Source organism: Sciurus vulgaris (genome assembly GCF_902686455.1).
Source record: "Sciurus vulgaris genome assembly, chromosome: 4".
Classification (NCBI taxonomy): domain Eukaryota; kingdom Metazoa; phylum Chordata; class Mammalia; order Rodentia; family Sciuridae; genus Sciurus; species Sciurus vulgaris.
In genome coordinates this window covers 133932801-133958643 of record NC_136464.1, presented here as the reverse complement: position 1 = coordinate 133958643, position 25843 = coordinate 133932801, and the positions used below count along the sequence as shown (strand labels likewise).

At 31.4% G+C, this 25843-nt stretch overlaps 1 protein-coding gene across 4 annotated transcripts in view; it reads left to right on the top strand.

Annotated features, from left to right (window-relative positions):
• The window catches only part of PCDH17 (protocadherin 17), a 91297-nt gene that overhangs the window by 41606 nt on the left and 23848 nt on the right, over positions 1-25843 (top strand). The window contains exon 4 of one of the 4 annotated variants that reach the window (XM_079137351.1): positions 1099-3453. The exons of the other annotated variants lie outside the window; for them this stretch is intronic. Within the exon in view, the coding sequence (XP_078993477.1) occupies positions 1099-1130 (32 nt within the window). The 3' untranslated portion in view covers positions 1131-3453. Of the gene's footprint in view, positions 1-1098; positions 3454-25843 lie in introns of those variants that run through there. 4 annotated transcript variants of the gene reach the window in all.

The following is a 25843-nucleotide window of genomic DNA, read 5'->3' as shown; positions in this document are numbered from 1 at the left end:
ACATTACAAGTAGAAATATGTTGAAATCGTAGTCATTACACAGTGAACTATGGAGAGATTTGAAGGAAAAAAGCTTAGAATCTCTACCAAACTCTGGAATCATGTAACTATTGTCACTTATGGAGTTCACAAGCCACATTACTGTCATATACAGGGAATTAAAAAAAAATTATTGAATATGTAATGTAAGAGAAAATACTTTACAAATGTTTGAAGGTATTGATACTTTATAATTCATATAAGTAACATCTGAGGAATTATATTATTTGCCAAGAATTTGTATTATTTCAAACACAGTATATTTTTATTAGACTGGATTTACCTAACAACACTTAAATATCAACATTCCCACATTCCTGTGCTATCTTTTAGGAATTTCAGAATTCAGTCAGCCATACACTTTACTGGATAAAGTATTCTCCAAACAAAGCAGCATTAGTTTATTTTTGCTTATTAAACTTCACAACTATCCCCTTAGTTCACTTTAATAGTTTCAGTGACATCTCTTTTTTCATGTGCAAACATCTGCTTCTAGAGTCTAGCTGCTGGTATAATGAAGAAAGAGATATTATCACTCTCAAATCTTCTGTTCATTGTAAAACCACTGAAAAGGTGTTGAATGATTTACTACAGAGTTGATGGAATTTGGGAAACTTTCTTCCTTTAATAGACATATCAATAAATTTTGTTAAACATTCCAATTAGGAATGTTGGGACATTATTTCTCAGAGTATCAAAGAGCACCCTCCCCTTCCTTAAAGGTATTGTACCTCTCAAATATCCCAATACAACCCAAATAACTTTAACTTCTGTAATGAAAATACTTTTAAATAAATTTTTTTTTACTAATATTAAGTGCACACTTAAGAAATTAAAAGGGTGCCTATAAATTACAAATATTTGGTATAATAATCAACCCATCTATTAAGAACTGTGTGAAAATAATTTTATTAATTTAAAGGTCTAAAGCTTCCCCAAGAAATTATATATTTATTTCACTTTGATAGCATGCTTCAATATTGGAAGTTCTCTGTTCTTTTGAAAGCTGTATTACAGAATATTCAGTTAAGAAGGAACTTTGAGTCTTTCATTTTGCAGGTAAGAAAACAGATTCCAGAGTCTTAAGTTAGTGGCAGAGGTAAGGTTGGTTCTGGGTTTATAAATGTCTAGTCTAAATCTCCTTCTATCCTACCATGCCTTTCCTATAGCACACAATTGAGACCTCCAGGTCTCTAAACAGGCACATCAGATCTGTACAGCACCTTTGTTTCCTTATGAATCTGACTATGTAAGTAGTCATGATGAAGAGCTTAATTCTTGATTCTATAACAAATATTGAATAAAATCTCTAAGAGTACAATAAAATATATAATTCCAGATGTAGTTATTGATACTACTGTGCTATTTATCACCAAACAGGAGGATAGTATTATTTGTTCAATCTGTGCACATTATCTGTACTTCTACTTGTTGGTCCTTGAACGTTTAGCACATTGAGAATGGGGTGGCAGAAGAGATTTTCGATCACTTAATATTTATTTATTTACTTATTCAAACATTCTTTTAACAAATAACTGTGCTCATGGGTATAGACATGAGCTAAGGCACAGACAGGGTCAAGGAACTCACCATGTAGTAAGAGAATTTGACATGTAAACTGTGAGGTCAGTGCAGTGAAACAAGTCCACACGAATAATAGAGTCACGAAAAAGAAAATCCAGCCCAGAGTTAGGGTATTGAATAATATTTTTGGCTTAGGAGATATCTGAGCAGATCCTTTTGCTCACTTGATCAAATGAAGTTGGAGAAAAGAAGATGACAGGGCGTTCTCAGAAACACAGAGGAAATGAAGCAATGTGGGGCAAGTTGCTTGTAGGAGCAGATGAGTACTGCTACATGAGACTAGGAATGACAGATGTGGGACTAGGGACACGACTGGAAGCCCAGTGATGTGAAGTGTGATAGGGAATTGCTGGAGGAGTTAGGGAGGTAATAGTTCAAGCTTTGATCTTAAAGAGATGATTTTTCTGACAACACCTAGGCAGACAGTAATACCATTAGAAAGCAGGGGAAAGTAGTCCCAGGCAGGGAAAAATGAGACCCAGAGTCATGATGAGGTAGCAGGAATAAACTAAGTAAAGAATTTGAAATGCATTTGGGTATATACCACTACTGATAGTTATAATGAATTGGTTAGTATTTTACTTGAAACTGATTTCGGAATGAGGAATTCTAAGAGGGAAAAATGACTTGATGTTCATAAATGAAATAACACTTGAATTATTTAACATCTTACATTTTAGATGCTGTATATAAAATGAAAGATAAAATTTTCATTCATGTGTTAATTTTTCTTAAATGATCAATACTTACTTTATACTTGACATGAATCAGTAATATGGATCACTTGAACTGTTATCATTCAGAGATACTAGGAAAACAACAGCAAATAAAAAACATTTTCAGATCTTTGAAAATATTTGGAAACAGTATAAAATGATGTGTTATCAATTCTTAGGAGCGTGAATTCTTTGAGTAGATAGTGGTTCACTTTATTAATGTGGTGAAGACATGGTGAGGTCACTGCAGGGAGAATACAATTAGAAAATACTTGGTCGTTAATAGAAGAATTTAGAATTAAACTTGTTAATTAGATCTGTCTGAGGCACCCATGTGGAAGTATCAGAAGAGGCACCTGTCATTTACACTTTGATTACCAGAAAGGTTGGATGTCTACCTTAAAATCACTGACATAAATTTTACTTTGATCCAAAAAATTGATAAGAAAGAACACAAAGAATAAATAAATAAGGACCAGGACAAAATCCTACAGAACACAATAGTTGGAAGTTGGGAAGAAAAGTTTAATATTTCAACCTGTTTAAAAAACATTCTTAGTATGTTCTGTGTGAATCCAAAATCTGAAAACCTCTAAATGAGTTATTTGACTAAAAGAGACAGTTTTTTTTTTTTTCACTGTCAGCCAAATACAATTGATAGTCAAATTAAATCAATATATTAGCAGGATAATTTTGTCTGAAACAAAATGATACTATACTGGTTTTACTTAATGACTGACAAATTCTGAGGATAATTTCTAATGTGCAACCAGACATTAGTAGTATAGGTGTGTAATTCACTATTTTTAAGAAAGAAGCCTTCACTTGGAACAATATGTTTTAGATTTTTAACTAACTCCTTGTTAAATATTTATTACGAACATGGGACCATCTTATTGACTATAATGAATATTTCTCAACACTTATTGGGTTCTAGCTATTTGTCAGAGGCACTATTCCAAATGTTAAGGGTGGAATACTAAGTGTAATAAATATTCCTGCTCTCAGGGAACCTACATTCTAGTGAGGATTCAATTGCATGGTAAACCCTCCCTGGAATCATGAAAACTTTTTTCAAGGAACTTATAGTATAGTAAGGCAAATAAAGCATTAAGTATATAAAAAAAAGTAGAAATGATGTGTCATTATTTAAATTTAGGTAAAGAAATCTGATGCTTTCATAGGAGGGATAGAATACTGATACTTTTCAATGAAGCTCTCTTAAGAAATGAAATTTGAGGTATGACATAATAGATGAACAGGATTTGTACTCTGAAAGAAGAAACTGAATAGCCTAAACACAATCATAGATATAAAAAGTACATATGAAATTGAGGGATAATGAATAGTTCCATATATCCAGGAGAGAATGGCCAATAAGAAGAAGAAAGAAGGAAGAAGAGTTATCAAAACCAGGAAAGGAATGGTCAATAAGGAAGGGGAGGGCTCAAAAAACTGTTTTGTCACAGGGTCAAAGACAGCCAAGAAGAAGCAATGTTGCCTCTTTAGAGAACACCAAGGAAATGAGGCTCAAGGGATGTTATGCAGTCAGATGCTAACACATCACTTGATTTCAATGAGAGGAGTTAAGAGCGAGGAATAAAATATTTAAAAAGAAAATAATTTTCCAAATGATATATCCTAGAATTTTGTTTAGAATTAGAGATAGATTCCCTGCCCTTTCAACACTGTCAAATAATGAAGAAGAGAAAGGAGGTTGGGGAAAACAGCTAAGAAGATGGTGTTATGGATTGCTCTGATTATTTAAAGCACCTGAACATCAATATACTAAAGCAAGTGACCCAAATGGAAGGAAATATTGAAGGATTGAACTAGACAAAGCATACTTATCTTAGCATTATGAGGATGATAGCTTTAAAGTAAACTTTCTCTGTAAGGGATAGATAAGAGAAATAAATTTGAAAGGATAAATAGCAATGTGGAGATAAGGGGAAAATAATTATCAGGAGTTTCTAATAGGTGTCTCCAACTCTTCTTTATAAAGTGCAAGGCGAAGATCATCATTCTCTTATTGCATATAAACACTTTTTATGCAAATGACACTCAGATATGTAAAAAGCCAGAGAAGCTCAGTAAATTACCACCATAGTTTACCATGAGGCATATGTCTATCAAAAACAGATGTAGCCATCATTTCTTATTTATAGCTGGTAAAAAGTTAAGAAAATATAATAAAACAAACCAAATATATTAACATATTTAAATCAGTTCTTCCTTTTCAATCTCATAGGCCTCATGAATTTTTGAAAGCTGATGTTATGATATATAGAGTTACAATTCTTAGAATAGAATATCTCCCAGAATTAATTATTTTTCCTATCTTAGGTTATGTGGTGCATCTACATGTATCATGTAGTATCCCTTCTGGAATCAGTGGTTGTATCCCAATTCAAACCCATCAACAGTTAGTCAACAGCTTATGTCACTTCAGGTCACTTTTGTGACTGCTCTTTAAAAAGTTTTAAATTTAGGGAAAAGGAATAAGTTGATTTGTTCTTAATTTGCACATTATACTATTTTGTTCCTTAAATTCCTGACAATAAGTTGTAATGATGACTCAAGGAGTACTATAATGAAAATGTTGTCTACCACCAAGTGAAAAAGTAAAATTATTTAATCTGGTAGCCTATGAAATTTTGCTTCATACTGAATATAGAAAAAGTAATCTATCACCCTGTAATAGTTTCAATATAATAAATACTGACTTTGGAAGCTGAAATGTTTTCTTGACAATTTGAAATGTTATTCACAGCATAGGATCATTTTGAGTAGCAGTTTCAGGATTTGTAGGCTAATAAGAAAGGCACCCCCATCCTGATACAGAGTTTATTTTTGAAACCAAATATATGTTTTATGGAAATTGATTTGTCTCTTCTGGATTTTATTTCCCTTGAGGTTTTGAAATTCATATTGCAAGATGAAAACTGTTCCACTTTTTTTGTCCTCAGTCATTTCCTTCTTAATTTTAATTACTATATTTATTACTTAATTCCTTTATATAGACATTTGACCTGTTACCCTTAAAAGCTAGCAGTACCTTAAGATTTCAGGTAAGAAGCAAGAAGTCCTTAAAACTTTTAATGTGTAAAAAAAACCACTTAATGATTTCTGTAAAGATTACTCTTCACAGTTAGAAAACAGTAGACAATAGATGGAATCTTAAGTAAACATGCATCTGGAATTTTTGTTTACTGATGAGGAAATATTGTGACTTTTGCTCAGGGGTAGATCTTATTACTATGAATTAATACATGAATAAATTAATTCAGTGCATATTACTTTAGCACTCATGTATATGACACTCTGTGCCTGCAAGGTGTTTCATCTGCGTTGTCAACCCTCTGTTTAGCTGTAATTCCATTAGATAAATACTGTCTTATGTTCATAAACAAAACAAATTCAACAAGAGAAATCAATAGAAAATAACTTCACAAATCAGATAAGATTTTTAATAGAGCCTTGAGAGTAAAGTAGAATTTCTAGATGAAGGTGAATTGAATATTCAAAGATGGGATAATCACATCACCAGAGAACTAGGGATGTGGCAAGTCATAGCATAACTCAGGAATGGCAAACAAATAAAGCTATTTTTATTGGAATCAGAAGGGAGAATGGAGTTATAATGGAAATAAATTGGAATGAAGCAATTCGTTGGGTCAGATTATGAAAGTCCTTGAATGCAGTACTAAAAGTTTTAATGTTATTCTATAGGTAGCTAAAAAACTACGGATTAATGATAGCCCATCAGAAACATGGAAATAAAAAGAGCTCAATGGCCAAAATACCCATCCATATCAAATAATTCAAAAGGGCAGTGATATGCTTAATGCTTTTTAATTTTTATATATCATAATTGCTGTTATAAATTTTATTGAAATTCTTCTGAGCTATAAAGAATAACTCAGAAGAAAGATTGTGCAGTTCCAAACACTATTTATTTCTCTTTGTTGATAATGATTAAAGTTGATTTTTTCCATTTAATTCTCATTTACAACAGAGATAGCAGTCCTACATTAAAAGCAGTATGGATGAAACCCTTAAAAGATTGTAAATATGTGGAAAACTGTGTGAATCTTTTCAATTAGAGAACAAAATATCAGCCAGTAGTAAGAGAGAATTTAAAGGAAGAAACAACAAACTGGGTGTGGTGGTGCAACTCCAGGAGACAGGCAGGAGGATCACAAGTTAGAGGCCAAAATTAGGGACCTCCTTGCCAAAACAAAAACAAATAAAGCTGGGATATAGCACAGTGGTAGAGTGTCCCTGGCTTCAATCCCCAGTAGCACAAATAAAACAAAAATGTTTATTGAACAACTACTGTGTTTCCAGCACTGCACAATTATTTTTAAACATACTTATCCTCAGCTGAACATATGATGACTGTTTTCACCTTTGGTAGATGAAAAACTAGAGCATTCGAGGTCTGATGTAACTTGCTTAAGTTGATGTCCTCAGCAGTGCATTAGTTACCTGTCTGATGTCATGTACTCTTTCCATTCTTGTCCCTTTGCTTATTTACAGTCTTCAATAATAATGTGCAAAGGAGAGTTTGCAGGGCAGTTATACTTAGTTGAAAAGAATTTCAAAATTGAAAATAAGGTATGTTACTTTTTTAAAAAAAATTTTTAAGATGTTGATAGACCTTTATTTTTATTCATTTATGTATATGTAGTGCTGAGACTCAAACCCAGTGCCTCACACATGCTAGGCAAGCCCTCTACCACTGAACCACAACCCCAACCCTGGTATGTTACTTTGAAAGAATTAAATTCGATACTTTATTCCTAAGTATCTAGATTTATGAAGAGTGCTTCAGGACCACATAGAGTTATCTGACTAATTCTTATTATTATTTTTATTATTATTTTATAGTATCTTGCTTAGTACTTAATAATGAGATTCATATCTTGAATTTTTTTGTTTGTTGGTTCACTGTTTGACTTTTTTTGTTTGATATTTGTATGGTCTACTGACCTTCACTCAGAAGGTTGCTTTTCTGTTAACTCTAGACAGTCTTATAAAAAATGAGCAGAATGCACCAAATAACTCCATGTTAACGCATTAAAATAGTTTAATTTCTATATACTCCTAAGCATCAGATTCATTTAAGAGACCTTAACTTATTAACGTGTAACCACTGGTAAAACAGGATATAACAAGATAATTTTAAATTTATGTTCTATCTTTTCATTCAGTGCCTCTTGAATTTGTCACAGTGGTAGTTCTGCTAATTTGGAACAATATGTAAAATTACTTTTGTTTATATTTAAGTTCTAGCATTAATGGTACAATTAGAACTATTCTAGACTATTCAGAGATATTTATGTTATATAAACAAAGTTCATTCTACTATATTGAGAATCTATAATATGCAAGAGTTCCCCAATAATCTTAAAACATTTCACAGTTCCCTAGGTACTTGATCTAAGTTTTCATGCAATTAAAATGGAGCAAAAAGACTCTTGTTTAAATTCTATTCAATTTATTTTTCCCCACCCAAACTTGCCAGTACTTATCTCCATTTCTTCCCCAAGTTCTCCCAGCCAGCATCCTTCGGATAATCCTGCAATCCACCTAGTCTTCAGTCAGAAACAAAATAATTCCTCCTTTTTTTTTTCCCCCCCTTAATTCCAAAATCTACCCTTAACTCCAATTGTTACTTCTTCCCAATTCCACTTGACAAGTCTTCCCTTCTCTCAGACTACTTCCTCTGCCAAGTCTGGGGCCCTTTCTGGTCACAATATCCTCAGGGTGGTCCTTGTTTTACTATTATCTAAATCACCAACCATTAGCAAGAGAGTCATCTCATACAGATGTAGATTAATCATTCCTCCTCTAATGAAAACCCTAAAGTGACTTCCACAGACATTTATAAAAATAATCTGAACTTTCAGAGTTGGTCTTCTGAGTCACCAGGCTTGCTCACTTCACTACAGCTGTGGAGGCTTTCTTTCCCCTCCTGCCCTCCCTCCACATTCCCTTTGTCTTCATTTTCTGTCCCTTCCCTTCCTTCCTTTCTCCATTTTCTTCTGGTTCTTTTTTTCTTTCTTTCTTTTTTTTTTTAAAGATAGAGACTTCTAGCACTAAGATCTTTTTTGCACTAACTAGCCTTCCCAATAATGTGCAAGTGGCATAGGGGAAAGGTATACTTGCTGTACTATCCAGTGTATCCCCAATGATCTTTTGAAAAAGAGAGAAAATTTTGTCAAAGATTAACACCATGGGATGAGAAGATTTTGGAGAATCTAAGTCATTGAGAAAATGATAAAGGATCTTGATCAGGTAAAAGTCATGGTATTGAACTAATCTTTACCCTTTAGGGAAGCCAGTTCTTAGACATCCAACATGTAATGACATTGCAAGGAACTGAATTATGCACATTTACCTAAATTTTCTCACTTGACATACAGGATTTTAATAAGGTACGTATTAACTATTTCCATTTTAAATAGAGGAACTGATTAGTCTAAGGCCACCAATATTTTTTGTGGCTATGTTAAAATTTTAGCTTAGGATATATAATTCTATTTTCATGGGTCTTATCATTAATTCACAGTGATGTAAGAAAAATGAAGTACTAGCTCTTCTAAGTGATAGATACAAGGGAGCCATGGAGCTCATCACATTTGGGGAAGAAAGGCCTTAACCTTCTAATAGACAGTATGAAAGGGTTGTCATAATTTTTCAGTATTCAGAACTTCCAAGAGGTTTTTAACAACACTACTGGGCTATGGAATAGTATTGGCAGGCAAAAATGGCATGCAGAGAAAGCAAATGATTATACAGGAAGAGGTGAAAAGAGAAATGAGACAGTGTGAAAGTGTGTATAATCCATTTTTGAAACATGTGACTGCTCCACTTGAAATGTGAGACTAGATGCTCAAGAATATAGTGTGATATCAAGGGAGAGATGAATAAATTTGAGTTAGATTTTGAGTGTCTATAACTAATATTGGATTTTATAAGTATGTACACAAAAAAGCAAGTAATAAACTGACACATTCAGGAAAATAGTGAATCAAGTTGACAATATGATGAAACACAGGAGACAAATAAGCAAAATAAAAGCTTATCCTGCGAGTAAATGCAGTGAAGAACCTGAGGTGAAGCTGGTAAAGATGCCACAGGACTCAGAAGTGGCACTTCATATTACTGGACCCAGAAGACGTATTTGCAATGAAATAATTAAATTTGAATAGCCAGATAGTAGTATTCACTTATTTGTGAAATACTCATGTTACTGAAAGCTTGGTCCTTGTCCCCAGTGCCCATTCAATAATGAAGACATGGTTTTGAGAAAAAAGGAAAAAGCAGTTTTATTGCTTTTCTAGCAAAGGGGAATCAGGGTGCTCCTGTCTCAGAGGCTGTGATTCTCTGAGAACAGAGAGTTTTTAAAGATGGGAATCAAAGGCTACATTCCAAGTGTTTTCTGTCCAGAGTTTTAATTCACTTGTTAATTTGGGAGATAGTCATTTTTTAGCTCTTCTGGGAACATTCCCAAGTTTGAATATTACTTAGTTCCTGTGGTGGGTGAGTGCTCGACAGGTAGCTCTGCCTGGATGAGAAAGAAAGGTAATCCTGTTTCCAGGGATTAAGGCGAGGGAGAGATTAGGGAGAAGGAGGGAGAGAAGTAGAGAAAGAAACGTACTTTAAGAAAAAAGTAAGTCCTAGTGGCAGAAAAGCAAGGGATATATTCAAAGCATAAAGTGGACCACTGTTAGACTGATATAGGCAACCACATTAATACTGATTTTATAAAACATCAGTTTATGTAAGTCCATCTAAAGCAACAGGGATGTGGTGGGGAAAAAAATGGTAGAAATTAAAGATTTGCCAAAAGGGCTAATAAAATATCACTAAGAAAAGAAATAAAGAAAAGTACTCATTTATTAAAAAGTTTCTAAAGAGAGAGGGGTAAGTGTACCTTTCAGGACACAATGTGAGATCCCTTGGAGAACATCTATTTAAAATAAAAATGTTAAAGTAGAAACTCTCCAGGGTCCAGAATTTTCCAGTTTTCTTCCTTTTATTTTACAGAGGACACCAACACTATATTTTTGCACAAATTTTCCTTATGTAAAGCCCCAAAAGTTAGGAAATAAATGTTCTCTTAGACTTGTTTTAATGAGATGTAACTTCAACTTTTTATGTTTGATTTTTAAACCCTATTTTCTATATTATACTCACACACACATTTATATAATATATGTGATGTTTTGTATACACACGTACACACACATAACTTTAAAGTCTGCATGGCAAAGCTTTTTAAAAATTTTTAAATTACATTTAGCCTACATTTACCAGATACATTACTTTTCAAATGTATTGTAATTGTGCATGGAAATTACACCAGGTTGCTAGAGATTTGGTTTTGAAATTGAAAAATATATAAACAATATGTAGTAATGGATTGGCACATAAATTTATTAGGACAAGTGTATTCAAAAACCATTATTTATCAACTTGCTTATTTTTGTGTTCACATGATAATATTTTATTAAACCACATTTAAAAAATACTGAATACTGAAAAGAGTGAAGAAAAAAAAGTTTTAAAAAGTCATATTATTTGCTTGATATTGAGTATATATTATGCTTTTTAAAATAGAGGTTAAGTATTACATATCTCATTAGTTTTAGAATTATGGAGTTGGAAATATAAATATGTACATTCATATGAGTATGTTTGTTACTTATGTATTATCTCTTCACTTAAAAACTTGACATATTTGCTAGTGCTATCATTATTTCCTGGATTGTTATTACTTTCTTTAGATGTAACAAGTTTTTCTCTGATGTCAGTTCAATAATGTCAAACTACTCAAATTCACTTTAATAATACAACATAGTCTTTAATTCTACCTTAGGGGGAATTTAGCTGCATCATGAATAACTTTAAAAAGAAGTCAGATTTTTACTTGCTTTGATTCAACGTCATGCTGAAATTCAAATTGAGTCAATAGTATGTTGCCATATAAATCCTTATTGCAACCTGCAAAGATGAATAGATACGATAGATAGTAATTAATATGTTATCTAAAATTTCTTTCTAATTTATTTGAGGGAGATTAGAAGTAATTTGTTTCCTTGGTACTGTAAATATCCCCTTATAATTATGCTTATGTGCTTAATGCATTATCTATTTAAAATATTGGACAAGGTAAAAAATCTATCCAGTAATAATTGTGTTTACTTATGAAGCATTGCTGATTCTTCAATGTGGTGTACATTCTTTTCTGCATTCTCAAATTTAGCTTGCATTAACTGATTGAACAGTTATTTGTGCTTGACACACAATAAGGCACAAAATGATGAAATTGTGCCCCAAACCAACTTAATTCCTGATTTCTTGCTTATGCCACTCCAATACATGTGTTATTCAAAACTGTTGGAACAATATCTAGTTTGATGTTTTACCAATGATAAACACATGCCTAAAAAAATACTTAGATTTGCCCTGTGAATTTCAGTGATAATACATGAGATTTGGCTATAAAAATTAAGTAGGTTAAAAATACATTGTATCTGTAGATATTGGGGATTGTAAGATCACATTTTATTCCATTCATATAGATTAAAAAAATTGAGGAATGAGACCCTGGATGGGTCTTCAAACAGAAAAAAAATCTGTTAATAAATATAGTACTCTGAATAAAGTAGGAACTGTAGTTAATAATGAGGAATCAGTACTGTCATTATTGTGATGAATGTAAAGATGTTAATAATAGGGCTAACCAAGGTGTGAGGTACTTAGAACTTTCTGTAGTATCTTTTCAATTTTTATGCACAATTGCAAGTATTCTAAATTTATTTTAAAAATCATTAACCTTAGCAGAAAATACATTGAAGCCAAAGTGTGCAGAATGTTAGATGTTAACCGAAGCATTTGGCATTTTTAATGATCGGTAAGAAACCATTGAAAATGTACAAAAAGGAGCATAATTAGTGCAGTCATTTAAGAAACCCTTTCTCTGACTGCACACGTAAGTTGTGGGAAGGAAAAGGTGATATCAAGGAGGCCAGTGTAAGTCAATAACCCCCATGTAAAATGATAAACACCAGAATTTATGCGGTGATTCATATGAATTGACAGATCAAAATTTGATAGTTTGCAAATAATTAATGGTGTTTAACAGTTATGTGACTATAAAGTCTGTAGGACAAACAAAATGCTGATGATTTAGAGATGTTTATGACACAATAACTAGATTTGGAATAGGATAACAATATATGATTTAAACTTAGAATCTACACTTGCTGATGGTGTTAAATCTGGTAGGGTAAAAGATGTATTTGAGTTCCCAAAGCTCAATAAAAGTTTTATCATTTCCTCCAGGAATGTTCTGTGATTAAATAATTTGAAACCTTTGAGCAGTGAACAAAGAATGCTTGAAATTTTTGAGTCTAGAATGTTGTGGTGGTCTGTCTCACTAATCTTTTTGCCATGATGATTGTATTCATATTTGAAATATTAGCATTTTCTCATGAACACACAGTAAGCTATATCCTTTTAACACATAAACTAAGGGTTCAAAGTAAAATAAGATTTTCTAGCTGCCAGACTATCACTCAATCAGTAATCTCTAACATGTATCCAGAATATTTATTCATGATTATGATTGTCTAAAAATGGAACATTATTATAATTCCAAATTCATTTGATAAAATGAAATATTAAGTAGTTAACTTTTATTGTATTCTCATTTACATTTCTACTTTTTATTTAAAAAAAATAATTTTTTTGTTCCCTATATTACAAGTAGAAAATAAATTAACTTCTGAAACTTTAAAAGAAAGAGAAATAGATGGACTTTTAGAATTCGAAGATGACCCAGAAAACATCAATATGAGTTAGAGCTGAAACTTGTTCCAAGGTGTGTGGAACAGTCCCCCTGATGTCAGTGGAGGTTCCTGGAAAGTTTGTGCAGGTGATTTGACATGTGCAAATTAGAAGTTATTATTAGGTGAAGCACTATCAGAGATAGATTTAAATTTGCATTTCATAGACTTGATGGGGGTCTTTGGGATCATTCTTTTTAATTTTTTCTTTAACTGACATAAAAATTGTGCATAATTATGGAGTATCATGTGGTGTTTTGGTACATGTATACATTATATAATGTTCAAATCAGAGTAAGCATATCATTTCTTTGTGGTGAAAACATTCAAAATCCTTCCTTCTAAACTTTTGAAATATACAGTACATTATCATTATTTATAGCCACTATACTGTGCAATACCATGCCAGAACTGTCTCCTACCTCATTTCAAACCCATCATCTAATCTTTCCTCATCCTTCTCTCCCTCTCTCATCCCAGTCTCTGGTAACTATCATTCCTCTCTCTCTCTCTCTCTCTCTCTCTCTTTTTTTTTTTTAAATTAAATAAGCCAAGTCTTCATTTAAAAAAAAATCTCCCCGACCCAGTCCCAGTTATTCTGAGACCTCTAGAGGTGTTAGGCAACTCTCTTTGGATTGTTATGTAGGTAAGGCATTAAATTAGGCAGGGGTAGATTGTGCTCATTTACAATAAGTAAAATAAAATTTCCCTTTTGGTGCTAATCAACATGCATTTTTAAAAAGTATGCATTAGGGAGAAAAAGGGAGGTTAGTTATTGTATTCATTAAGGCAAATCATTCTCCATTTAAGTTTTGTTTTTATTTTTCAAATGGCTACTTACCATTGAAGTGTCAGAGTTGGATGGGTGTTTGTATAAATGCTATGTATTATATTGAAGCAATTTATTATATTATTAAATACACAACAGAAGACGTGGTACGTTCTGTATCAATATAGGGAACACTAGATCAGTAATTAGTGGACTGAGTTCTTGTATTGACCACTCAGTTATAATAACAGTGCTTATCTGTCTTTGTCTTGGGCCTTTCCCAGCTTGAATATGTCTTAAATGCTTTGCCCATAAATGAGAGGACCAAACTAGATTACCTTTACTTTGTCTGGCCACTTCATCATGTTGCATATATGGAAACTGAAAAGTTTCACCTCTGTAATGCTGATTTGACAATCTCTACTCACACTCATCAATTATTTTCTTAGTATGATTAATTCCATATAGTAATATTAATAACTAAAAATTCTTAGAAAATTCATTTGTGCTTTTCTAAATTTTCAGTTGATGATAGAAATGATTGATAATGTGATGATGAAAAATATTTCTTCAAAATAAGACTCAGTCATTTAATGAATTTTCATGAGATACTGTAATAAGCCAGATATATTGTAAAACAGGTAGACAGGAGTCCTCATGGAGACTATGTCATTCTTTCAACACATGAAGGTAGTGAGGGAGGACAGCTGTGAAAGTAATGAGGAGGAACATCCAGTACCTCTGGGGAAGAGAGTTTCAAGCAGAGAGAATGACCAGTGCTATTCCTACTTGTCTGGCATGTTGAATAAAAAGCACAAAGTTCTGAACAGCTGGGGCAGAGAAGGTGAGTTTGAGGTAGCAGGACATGTTAGTTGGGGAAAGGAGAAAATGCAAGTGGATATAGTACCTTATAGAAAATGGGAAGGACACAATTCCTGGTGAATTACCCTACTGATGATGTTTGAAACATTTATTTTTTATTTTTATTTTTTAAGAATCATCCAGGTGAGGTCCTCTTACAGTAAGATGCCAAATTTTTTATAAGAATTATAGACTATAACTGAATTTACCTAGGCCATTGTATATTTGCACATCTCCTCAATGTGTTCTTTTGAATGCATGTATATTAAGAAACATATAACAGTATTACATATATAATGTTATTGTTATATGTTATATAATATGTATATATTATATGAATATGTTTACACACATATAACACATTGTATTTGTTGTGTTGGGGTTTGTATATTTTTGAGAGGTGAGGTCTCTATGTGGCCTAGGCTGGTTATGAACTCCTGGGCTCAAATGATCCTCCTGCCTCATTCTCCCTTGTAGCTGGGATTGCAGGCATTCACCACTCAGCCTGACTCTAACGCAATGTATTTTTATGTATGCATATTTGGAGTCATTTGAAATATATAATTTGTGAATTTCCTTTAATATCAGGAGTAAAACCCCAATCCCTGATTTCTTCAAGGTCATTAGTCTTATTCAACTCAGTATTCAAAATTGCAGTTGAGCAAATTTTTGTTGATGTAGTCTTCTATTTGAAGAATATGCATGTACACATTTTATGATTACTTTTACAAATAATGAGCTATTCTAACTACACTTGCAAATAATATACTGTTAAAGATATCTCTTAAAATAATATCTCTAATTATTTCCTTAAGATGTGATACTAGAAACAGAATTACTATTTCAAAGAATATGACTATTTTAAAAGTTCTTGATAAAAACTTAGACTCCATAGTAAATTATAATACCATTAAAAAGGTAAACATTAATGTTTAGAGTCTAAACATTTTCACATTGAAAACCAGTCCAGTGTCCCAAAGGAAAATATTAAGACAGGAATATATTTAGATTTTTATTTTTCATGTTTATTGGATTTCAGAAATCTTATATAAAAAAAACATTTCTTTGACTAGCATCCTAAACATAATCATACTGGATCTTTATTGTACTATTTCCATTTATTGACCCAAACACTTGACAAATTATTTTTGAAAATTATTAGAATATTTTAACATAATAAAAAGTAGGAGATTACATTCAAAAGTATAATCTAATTAGAATATAAAGAGATCACTTGATTTGTACAAGAAATCAGCTTTTAGATACAGCAGTTTAGAAAACTTAAAATTACTACTATATCATTTGCAAATGATAATACCTTGTTTTCCAAAATATGCAAACGGAAACTCAATAGAAAAGGGAAATTGAGCAAAGTCATGACTTTCTAGTAGGTGGAAGAATATATATTTAGTATGCACCTATGATCATAGAACATGACTACTGAATGAAACTGAAAAAAAACTCATGGATAGGAAAGAAAGATGCAATGCCTGATCCATAATACAGGTCCTGTATTGTGTCATATATATTTTTGATATAAATCTTGTAGTCTTTACCTTGTGCCAGGTATAATATTCATAATAATCTAACCACAGCTTGTTCACTAATTGCATTATTCTAACTAGCTGTGTTGTATGCCCTTCATTTGACAGTATAACTGTGTAACCTTTGAATATAGTATCCCTTGTGGTTTTTAAATGCAGCATCAACATTTTGGCAGAAGCATTTTGCAGATATTTAAGTTACATGCATTTGAGTTAAAAATCACACCTTTAGAAAAAAGTCTGCATTATTCCTTTTTTACCCACCTATTCTTGCTTATAGAAGTGTAATAAACTGATAATTCTTCAGTAGATTACCAGTTTACTCAAAACTGCTTGAAGTAATTATGGCCAAATATTTAATTATTTTAACCAAAAAAATTATATATTATTTAATGAAAAAATAGAGTGAAAGTGAAGCCAACCTTTTGTTCATTTTCGATGAACTTCATTCACTCATTAGTTCAAGTTGTTTTGTAGCACATAATGAGATATTCGGTAGGACAATCATTTATAGCTTATTGCCCAAAATAACTATTTTTTTTTAAGGAGAAAGGAACACTTGTAGTACATTTACTGGGCCAGACTTTTCAGGGCATGTTGGAACTTAAAATTAACATAATACAGAAAAAAATTTAAATAATAAGTAAAGATGAACTTAAATAAAAAAAAAAAATAGAATAAAGAGCAATTGCCAGGGAAAGCAAAAGGTAAGTGTAATGGAAAAATAGTGAGAAGTAAAACCAAATATTGCTCTATTTGACTTTCTTGTGATTATTTTTTAATGTTAAGCTTTTACATCTACATTTAATATTTAAACAAAATACAAAGTATTTTTTAACACATAGCTTTATGTATTTCCCTTGTGTATTTAAAAGTAGAAATGAGTAAGTTAATAGGGAAACTTTGAGAAAATCATTTAAATTTTAATACATAGATAAAATGGCCTATCTAGAATAATTTTAGTTACTCCCATTAGGGAAGTAGATTGTCTTTACATAGTTTGACTTTACCTAATTAATAAACATATTAACATTATAACAACTGATAAAGTTACTTCATTTTTGAATTAAAAGCAAACCTGTGTTTGAGTACATATAATACTGGGTCTTTCTATTTTGAAAGTATAGTTGTGCTTATTAAATTTTAATACCAGTAAACCAATTTAAGGTGACTTATGGTTTAATAAATGCCAGTGAGAACAGGAAGTTAAAAGGCTTATAAAATTCAGGAAGATAATTTTAACTTGATAATGTTTCATGGTGCCGGCTGATAACATTTTCTCTTAGTATTTCTTTTGATTCTCTACTTTTCTGGTATCTAGACATCGATATTTATCATTTCATGCTTTGACTAACAGTTTCATGCTTATTACTAAATTGTCTGCAATTTTATGGAGAAATAAATGATAAATTCACTATTTCTTAGACATGCTCAGGAAGCACACCACCAGTTTTTATTTCTGTACATCAATTAATGTACAGCTAAAGTATTAGCTGATCTGTAAGTTTGTCAAATAGTTAATTATATTTGTGTTAATTTAATGTTTTAAATTTTTACTTTTTGTGTTACAATATGTTTCATGGTTAACTAAACACACATTTGGTGATCTTATTCACATTAAAGTAAATTTTTAAACATTTTGCATTAAAATGAACTTAAATATATTAGCTACTTCTATAGTAATTTAGATATTTTAATATATAAGAGCTATATCTAGAAATTTAAAATGTTTTAAAATGTTATCTGTATTTCATATCTCTGTAGTGGAACACATCTCTAAAAGTGGCAATATGAAAAGACACAATATCATATGAACTAATAGAAAACAGAGCAGAAAGAAAAAAACACAAATTAACTTTCACTTAGCATTCATTCATTTGAAGTATTATTTTTCTTTCTTACTCTTTTTAGTCTCTTTTTCACTACTTTTAAAGGGAAAGGAAAAATGCTTGTTTAGTTTTCTAAACTCAGCTATTGAAAGTAAATCTCATTTCTAAAACTATTTCAATTAAAAACAGATTATACATGGACACATGTACATTTAGTACAAAGGTAATATATATGGTAACATCTTCAAATTTATATTTATTTGAACTCGTTTTATAATCCATTATTTTATGTCCTTTTGTCTTATAAACACACAGATATACTTGTAGAAAGTTTAAGAATTTCTTCAATTGAAAAGGCACTGAAATTTCTCAACTTACCCATAGCCAAAAACCAGTTCCATGACACAGCCAGAAATGGCAGTTAGTTTATGGCTATTCACCTCAAGGGATGTACCTCTTAAAGTACTTCCATTTTCACATTTCCAGTTTTCAAATACCAAGGAAGTTAGTGTTCATCAAACAATGTGACACCTACATGCAAGATCAACATTTTTTTCCACATCTATATGATAGCCCCTTGTGAATTGAAATAGCATTTTTAGTAAAAAAGTTTAAAAGCAAGTTTGATGTTTCACTTAAGTTCATAGGTATTTCAAGAAGTTAGGACTCAAAGTATCATCTGTAAAGTAATTCTCAAATTTCGAGATTCAGATCTATTAAAAATTGTACACTGCTCTTTCAAATTTTATTTTTTAAAGTTTCGACATATTACTATGGGAATACAGGTAGCTCAAAGTGGATATGGAGTCTATATATAATATTTGTCAATAGTGAAAGGAATCACATTGCTTAAAATCACTTGGATCTTATTTCAAATGTTGTGGGGGGATACAATTATTGAACAGTAAATTTTCTTTTTTATTTTTAAATTTTCAGTTCACAAAATATCTCATAGAAGTTATTATAAAGCATTTCTTTCCAATCTTAATTAGATAGTGCTTGTTTAATGGTATTTCCTTATATTTTATAAGGTTATTATCTTTTTAAAGTGTGTATATTGCTAGGAAAAAAACTGCTATATAAATCGCTAATTTTATTCTTAAATTTTCCAAATTAATACGTTTTTACAGTGTCGTTTTCCCCACTTATAACAATTTATGTTATGTCTTTAGAGACCAATTAAAGTAAAAGTATTTTGTAAGGATTGTAGATTCATAAATCTCAGAAATCATAGTGCTTCATTTAGGGAAATATTTTTCAGGCAAACCACATTAAAGAATAACAAATAAGAGAAATCTAAGCAACACATCTTGGACATTTCATAGCCATAGTTAGGTAGGTAGGTAGGTAGATAGATAGATAGATAGATAGATAGATAGATAGATAGATAGATAGATAAATAGTAAGTATAGCTATATACATTATGCATATATGTACTTATATATGAGAGAAAAAAATGTGTGTGTGTGTGTGTATTTATATATCTACCTATCTACTATTTTATTTTTAAAATGGGATCCTCCCATGTTGCCTAGGCTGCCCCAGAATTCCTAGGCTCAAGGAATCCTCCTGCTTTCATTTCCCAAGTAGCTGGGACTAAAAGCATGTGATACCACACCTGAAATTGAGTTTTATATTTCTATATAGATCGAGTTAGATGAAAAATGGAATCAGTCCTTCCTTAATCTAGCAAAATCTGCACATTGACTTAGTTGTCAAGATGTGAATCTGGAAGTAAGCAAGTTAGTCTAAGTGTATTAGTTTTAACTTGTTTCCTCAGCCAAAGATATTTTTTGTTAAAAATGCTCAGTATGTCCCATGGTGATGACGTGCTTGTAATCCCAGCAGCTCAGGAATTCGAAGCAGGAGGATTACAAGTTCAAAGTCAGCCTCAGCAATTCAGTGAGGCCCTAAGTAACTTAATGAGACCCTGTTTCTAAATAAAAAATAAAAAGTGCTGGAGATGTGGCTCAGTGATTAAGTGCCCCTGGGCTCAATAACTGGTAGCTCCATGCCCAGAAAAATGCTCAGTAGAGGGAAGTTATCTCTGAAACAGTTTTTAGAGCATAATATAATTGCTATTTTATTATATCTACTTTTTAATGTGTAAAAATTGCATAAGCAATCATATATAACTTATACAGCAATTGTTAGAATCTAGTGAGTAATGAACATGAAAATATTTTGATGAGAGTGAGACTATTGTGTGTGTGCGTGTGTGTGAGCATGTGTATTCTTGTATGTAGTAGTTTCTTCTAAGAAAAGTGCATGTCTAGAAACGTGTTAAGACACTTTAGATAATTCAGAAGTTCAAAAAAAATTTTAACCTTCGAAATATAGTATGTGTGAATTTATTCATTGTTGAATAAATATACCTAAAACTAGTTTTGGTCTTTAAAGTGAACTTTATAATGGTAAATTTTATCTATTTTATAATCATTATTATTTTACATTTTTCAAAAGTGAAGTCTCTTCTCCTGAGCTTTGATTATTTCAAAAATTTTAACTTTTCTTTCTTTTGTTGTGCTGCAAACTGCAAAAACAGTGTATGATAGAATAATTGTTTCATTTTAATAGTTTATTTTCCCCCCACTCCTCAGAGAGCTCCTATATGGGTCATTGCCACATGTATCATTCTAGAGTATATTAATCAAGCTTCTGAATTGGGATGGCAACTCCTGTGTGTCCAAAGAGCTGGGTCAGGATGTTTCTATAATTCCCTCTTGAGGAATAGAAATATGTTGGCCTTTTTTACTATATAGACTATAGTGTTTTGTATGCCATTAACCACTTGATTGCTGCTCAGCAGACTTTTGTTACAGTAAGTGAAAATCTTGATTATACAATTGACTAGAATTTTAGAAAACTTTCTCGCTATCTGAAACAAATTATGTCTTTCTTTGTAAATAAATTAAAATCAAGCATATACAGAAGGGAAGATTGAGTTTCCTTCTAACAATGGCTACAAGTGTGTTGATAATTTATATTTTAAAAAAATTAATCATCAGAAAGGAGGGGCACCATTTTATTTGTAAATATTGCCTCTCATTTAGCAACTCTAGCTTAACTACTTGGTTTTTAAATACTTCCAAAGTTGGGTTTCGTATAAAGATATATAAGGTAATACTGCAATTATAAATGAAATGGAAGGTAAAGGAAGGAAGGAAGGAAGGAAGGAAGGAAGGAAGGAAGGAAGGAAGGAGGGAGGGAGGGAGGGAGGGAGGGAAGGAAGGAAGGAAGGAAGGAAGGAGGGAAGGAAGACAGGGAGGGAGGAAGGAAGAAAAGAAGAAAGGAGGAAGACAGGGAGGGAGGCAAGAAGAAAGGAATAGAGAGAGAAGATTGATTACTAGAGGTAAATGATGTCTTCTGTGGAAAAAAACCTGCATTTTATCCAACAACTTCAAAGGAAAACAATCAATTTTTAACTTATATAACTAATATCATCCTTCCCTCAAAAAACTAACTTTTCTAATTAAACATCAATTTGGAGTTGGAAAATTGGAATAAATTTAAACTTTATGGACCAACACAATGTAATATACTCCTGCTCTTTACTATGCCTCTACTTTGTATCTAGCTCTTTACATATATTGTTTCTGTCTTTATAGATTAAAAAACCTCTGTAATTTAGATGTTACTCCCATACTAGTAAAAGGATATTACAGATCAGAGAATATTTTATATAAGCTAAGGTCTATGCTTTACTTAGGGTAACTTGTTGTTTCATGCAGAAGTAGACAATGAATCAAAAACTTGTTCTAATTAGTTTTGTCAGCTTCTAATGCAGAATAAGTTCCTTTAATTCTTTGGATTCAGGTTCCTCCTTTGAAATTCAGAATGAACAACATTTGCTTCCTCTTTAAAGAAATTTTTGTGAATACAATGTGCATATTATATACAGATGTTATTATTATTATAACAGCTGTTCTTAACAGAAAATAGGAATAAATGGTTGATCTTTGTATTTTATTTGGAACTATTACCCTGGTTTTCCAAACCGGTTACTTTTAACTTTTAATAGACAGTATTTGAGTTTCAATAGATAGTATTTCCAAAACATTACTTTTAACTTTCATTAGACAGCCAGCTCTCTTGATTTCAGAGAGCAAAACCTGTGGATGGCATAACATTATTTAAACATTTATTTTTAGATAGCTAAATTCTTCTGATTTTCTAAATATTCAAAAAAAAAGATTTATTCACTATTTCATATGAATAATTGTATTTTAATCCTAAATTTTAAGAAAGAAAACCATATTAGTTGAATAGAGAAGCATAATAAAATAGAATATGGACATAAAATGACATTACTTCAAATGGAAAACAAATACATACTTTTACCAAGTAAAAATGATTTGAAGAAATGTCTTAGAATCCTTTGCAGCCTATCTTAAGCTATACCCAGGAAAATATATTACCTATTTTAAAGCAATAAGAGTGAAAATAAATTTATTTTTATCATTTACACTGAGTAAAGATGTTAGTGATTCACTTTTTTCAAACAAAATACAAGATTTTACACATTTTGATTATTAACAATAGAGATTAGAAAGGAATTATACATTGAATTTCACAATGAGAAAAAAAGCCTTTTTTTCCCCTTTTAAATGGCAGGAAAGCTACTGAAGTTTTTGTCTGTTAGTAGAAGAAAGGAGTCAAATATGAAGGTTAACAGTTCTTCCATCTACTTAAATTCCTCCCACATCTACAATTGATTGACAGTCTCAACAAACTGATAATTGCCCACTTGGTTTATTTTAAACAATTCTTATAATTTTTATTTTTTTTTTATTTTTAAGTAGACTTGAAGAAATCATTAGGAAATTTCTTTTTCAAGTGGAATAATTTGCTTTTATTAAGGTAGAGCATTCATCTTTTATGGAGACAATCTGTTGTGACATCTCAGAGTCCCCTCTCTTCATTGAGATATGTGGACTTGTTTTCATTAAGTAAAAAGCCCATAATTTCAGGCTACCTTTCCACTCATCCTTCATGGCTATAGAAAGTAGTATTTACTTATTTATGAAATAAATGGTTTTTATGTAGTTAGACATATTGCACAACAGTGAGTCAGCAAACTTTAGCTTGAGAGTATTCCATGCTAGAAATCTAAGATGACCTTCTTTTTTCCTGAAGAGATATTAGAGGGTTTCTTAAAAGTCGAACTTTTAGATTTATGGTAATATGTCTAATATCTAATGTTAAGCAATGCAGTGATCTTTCCACATAAGCAAAACTGGTTAAATAATATTAAGATATTAACTCTTTTTTTATATCTATCATGAATAGCTCTCCTACTATGTTATGGGCTACTTAGACATAAAAAAATTACAAATTTTACTGTGAACCACCTGATATCAAGTTATACTTCCCGGATAAGAACAGACTGTCTTTATGTAAAGTCAAAAGTCAGATATTCAATAACATTTTTTTTCAAAAATTAAAAAAAAAATAGCACAGTGTATGTTTGAAATCCTACAGCTCAAAACAAAAATGACTGTGTATTTGGTACAAAGAATATTAGAAGGGGATTAAAAACATAACCCCTAGACTAGGACAAAACATATTACATAAATTTGAATTATTTTCACTGTGCAAAATCAAATACATCATAATTCTACTTTGAGGTTCTATTATTCCTTCAAATATATTAAAGCATATTTTAGTGTCGCAGATATTTTTTAACTGCTTTCATATATAACCACCTCACACAGTGAAGCACCTGAATTCAAGGACATTGAACATCTGCTGTGGAAAAGCAGTGGAATGTGCATTTTGGTGTAACAATGTACACAGACATTTTATCAAGAAAGGTTTTTAACTTGGTGCATTTTGTGGTGTTATCAACCTATAAAATGTTCTGAGTTGATTAACTGACTGCATTTCTATATAAAATATGAACAGAGAATATATAGAGTATAAAGAGTATATATATTAAGTATTTTTAGTTACTCCAGATCCTTCTTTCATATGTTTATTTTAAGTATCATTCCTGGAAGATATTTGTAGAAGCAAACTTTCCTTGTTGACTGGATAGGAAAATTGGGGCTAAGGAATTTATCATGTATGAATTCATAGTTTTAAAATTCAGAGTTCACATATTGGTCTTCAATTGTTTATAAAAATCATGCTGCTATCTCTTGATCTTCCTGGAAAGCAGAGATTGATTGTAGTATTTGGATATTTATTCCTGTTCATGTTTCTGAAAAATACCTAATAACATAGTGCAGCTTTCAAAATTTCAATTACTAATTTTGAGAACTACACAATGAAATGAATTTACCTATTACACAGAAATAATTGAATCCTGTTACCCATTCAAAGACTATTTCAACATACTGTCTTTCACTCTGTAACTGATTCATTCGGGTCATAGAAATACATGAAAATCAGAGATGACGTCTTGTTAAGCCTTGCACACTGCCAAAACTGGCTTTCAGAGCTAAGGAACTCAAATGAGCAGTCACCTTCCGGTAAGTAGCATATTTTTAGAAAGGGGGGGAAAAAGAACGTTAGTACCATGTAGAAAATTAGGAAATTAGACTAAAATACCAGCTGACTATTCCATGTCAAGAATTGAATAAAAAAAAAAAAAAAAAGTAATTAGAATGATCTTGACATCTTTTTTCCCCTGACTCTGATTCAGTTATATGTAAACAGAACTCCATTCTGACAACTGTTTAGCTCAAGGCACAGATTTGAAGTATTAGAGATAATGGCAGATTTATTAGATTAACTATTGCCAGGATCTTTTAGTGTCCTAGATAATTACTAGCTGTGGTACATCTGAATGGTTTTAGCTTGTATTATTGCAGTGTGTGTGAATTACCTTTTAGGCTTTGATGTTTCATCAAAAGAGATATTAGAAAGTTTGTGCTTAGTTATGGTTCATTGATTTGTATTTTTAAAGTTTGTGTGTATGAAAAAATTCATGTATCTTTTTTCTTCCTCAAATTAGACAATAAGGTGGAGATGTCTAGTAATTTCCTGAATTTTTAAGTAATTTTTCTCTTGGCTATGTTTATAATTTTAATTACTGATCTGTCCTTCTCTGATTACTCTGTGAGTGCCAAAAGAATCCTTTCATCAAATTTGCACAATATATTTTCTTTTCCGTTTTGTATGATTAATTTGTACAGTCTCTTTGCATACTTACATTCTCATGTAGGATCTACTGCCTTTTTATTCTTTTTTATGTGATGTTAGATTTCTTTCAAAGCATTTTTATTGCTGTATTTTATAATTCTTAATTGGGCTTAAATTTTCTTGATTAGCTTAATATTTTATATGACTCTCCCTACCATTACCTTAATTTGTGTTTACAGCAGTATCTTTTGTTTCCCAGAAAAGGAATAATGAACTTTTTACCACATTTTTCTTTGTGCATAGGTGAAAGCTTCTTTTCAGTCAGTCAATAAATTTGCTATTGTTTTTCAGTTTTAGGAGATTAAAAATTTATGCTATTTTCCAGAAAAAAATCTGTTAAGATTATTGCACTCAAATAAAATTTTTATTTGTTTATTTTTAAAAATGACCTTTTCAGAACAACACAAAGGATGCCAACTAAGCTTGGTCTTTCTTTGCCTTACAGATAGGGCTGTCATACATCATGGTCTATCCCAGTGCGGAGGGGAGTGTC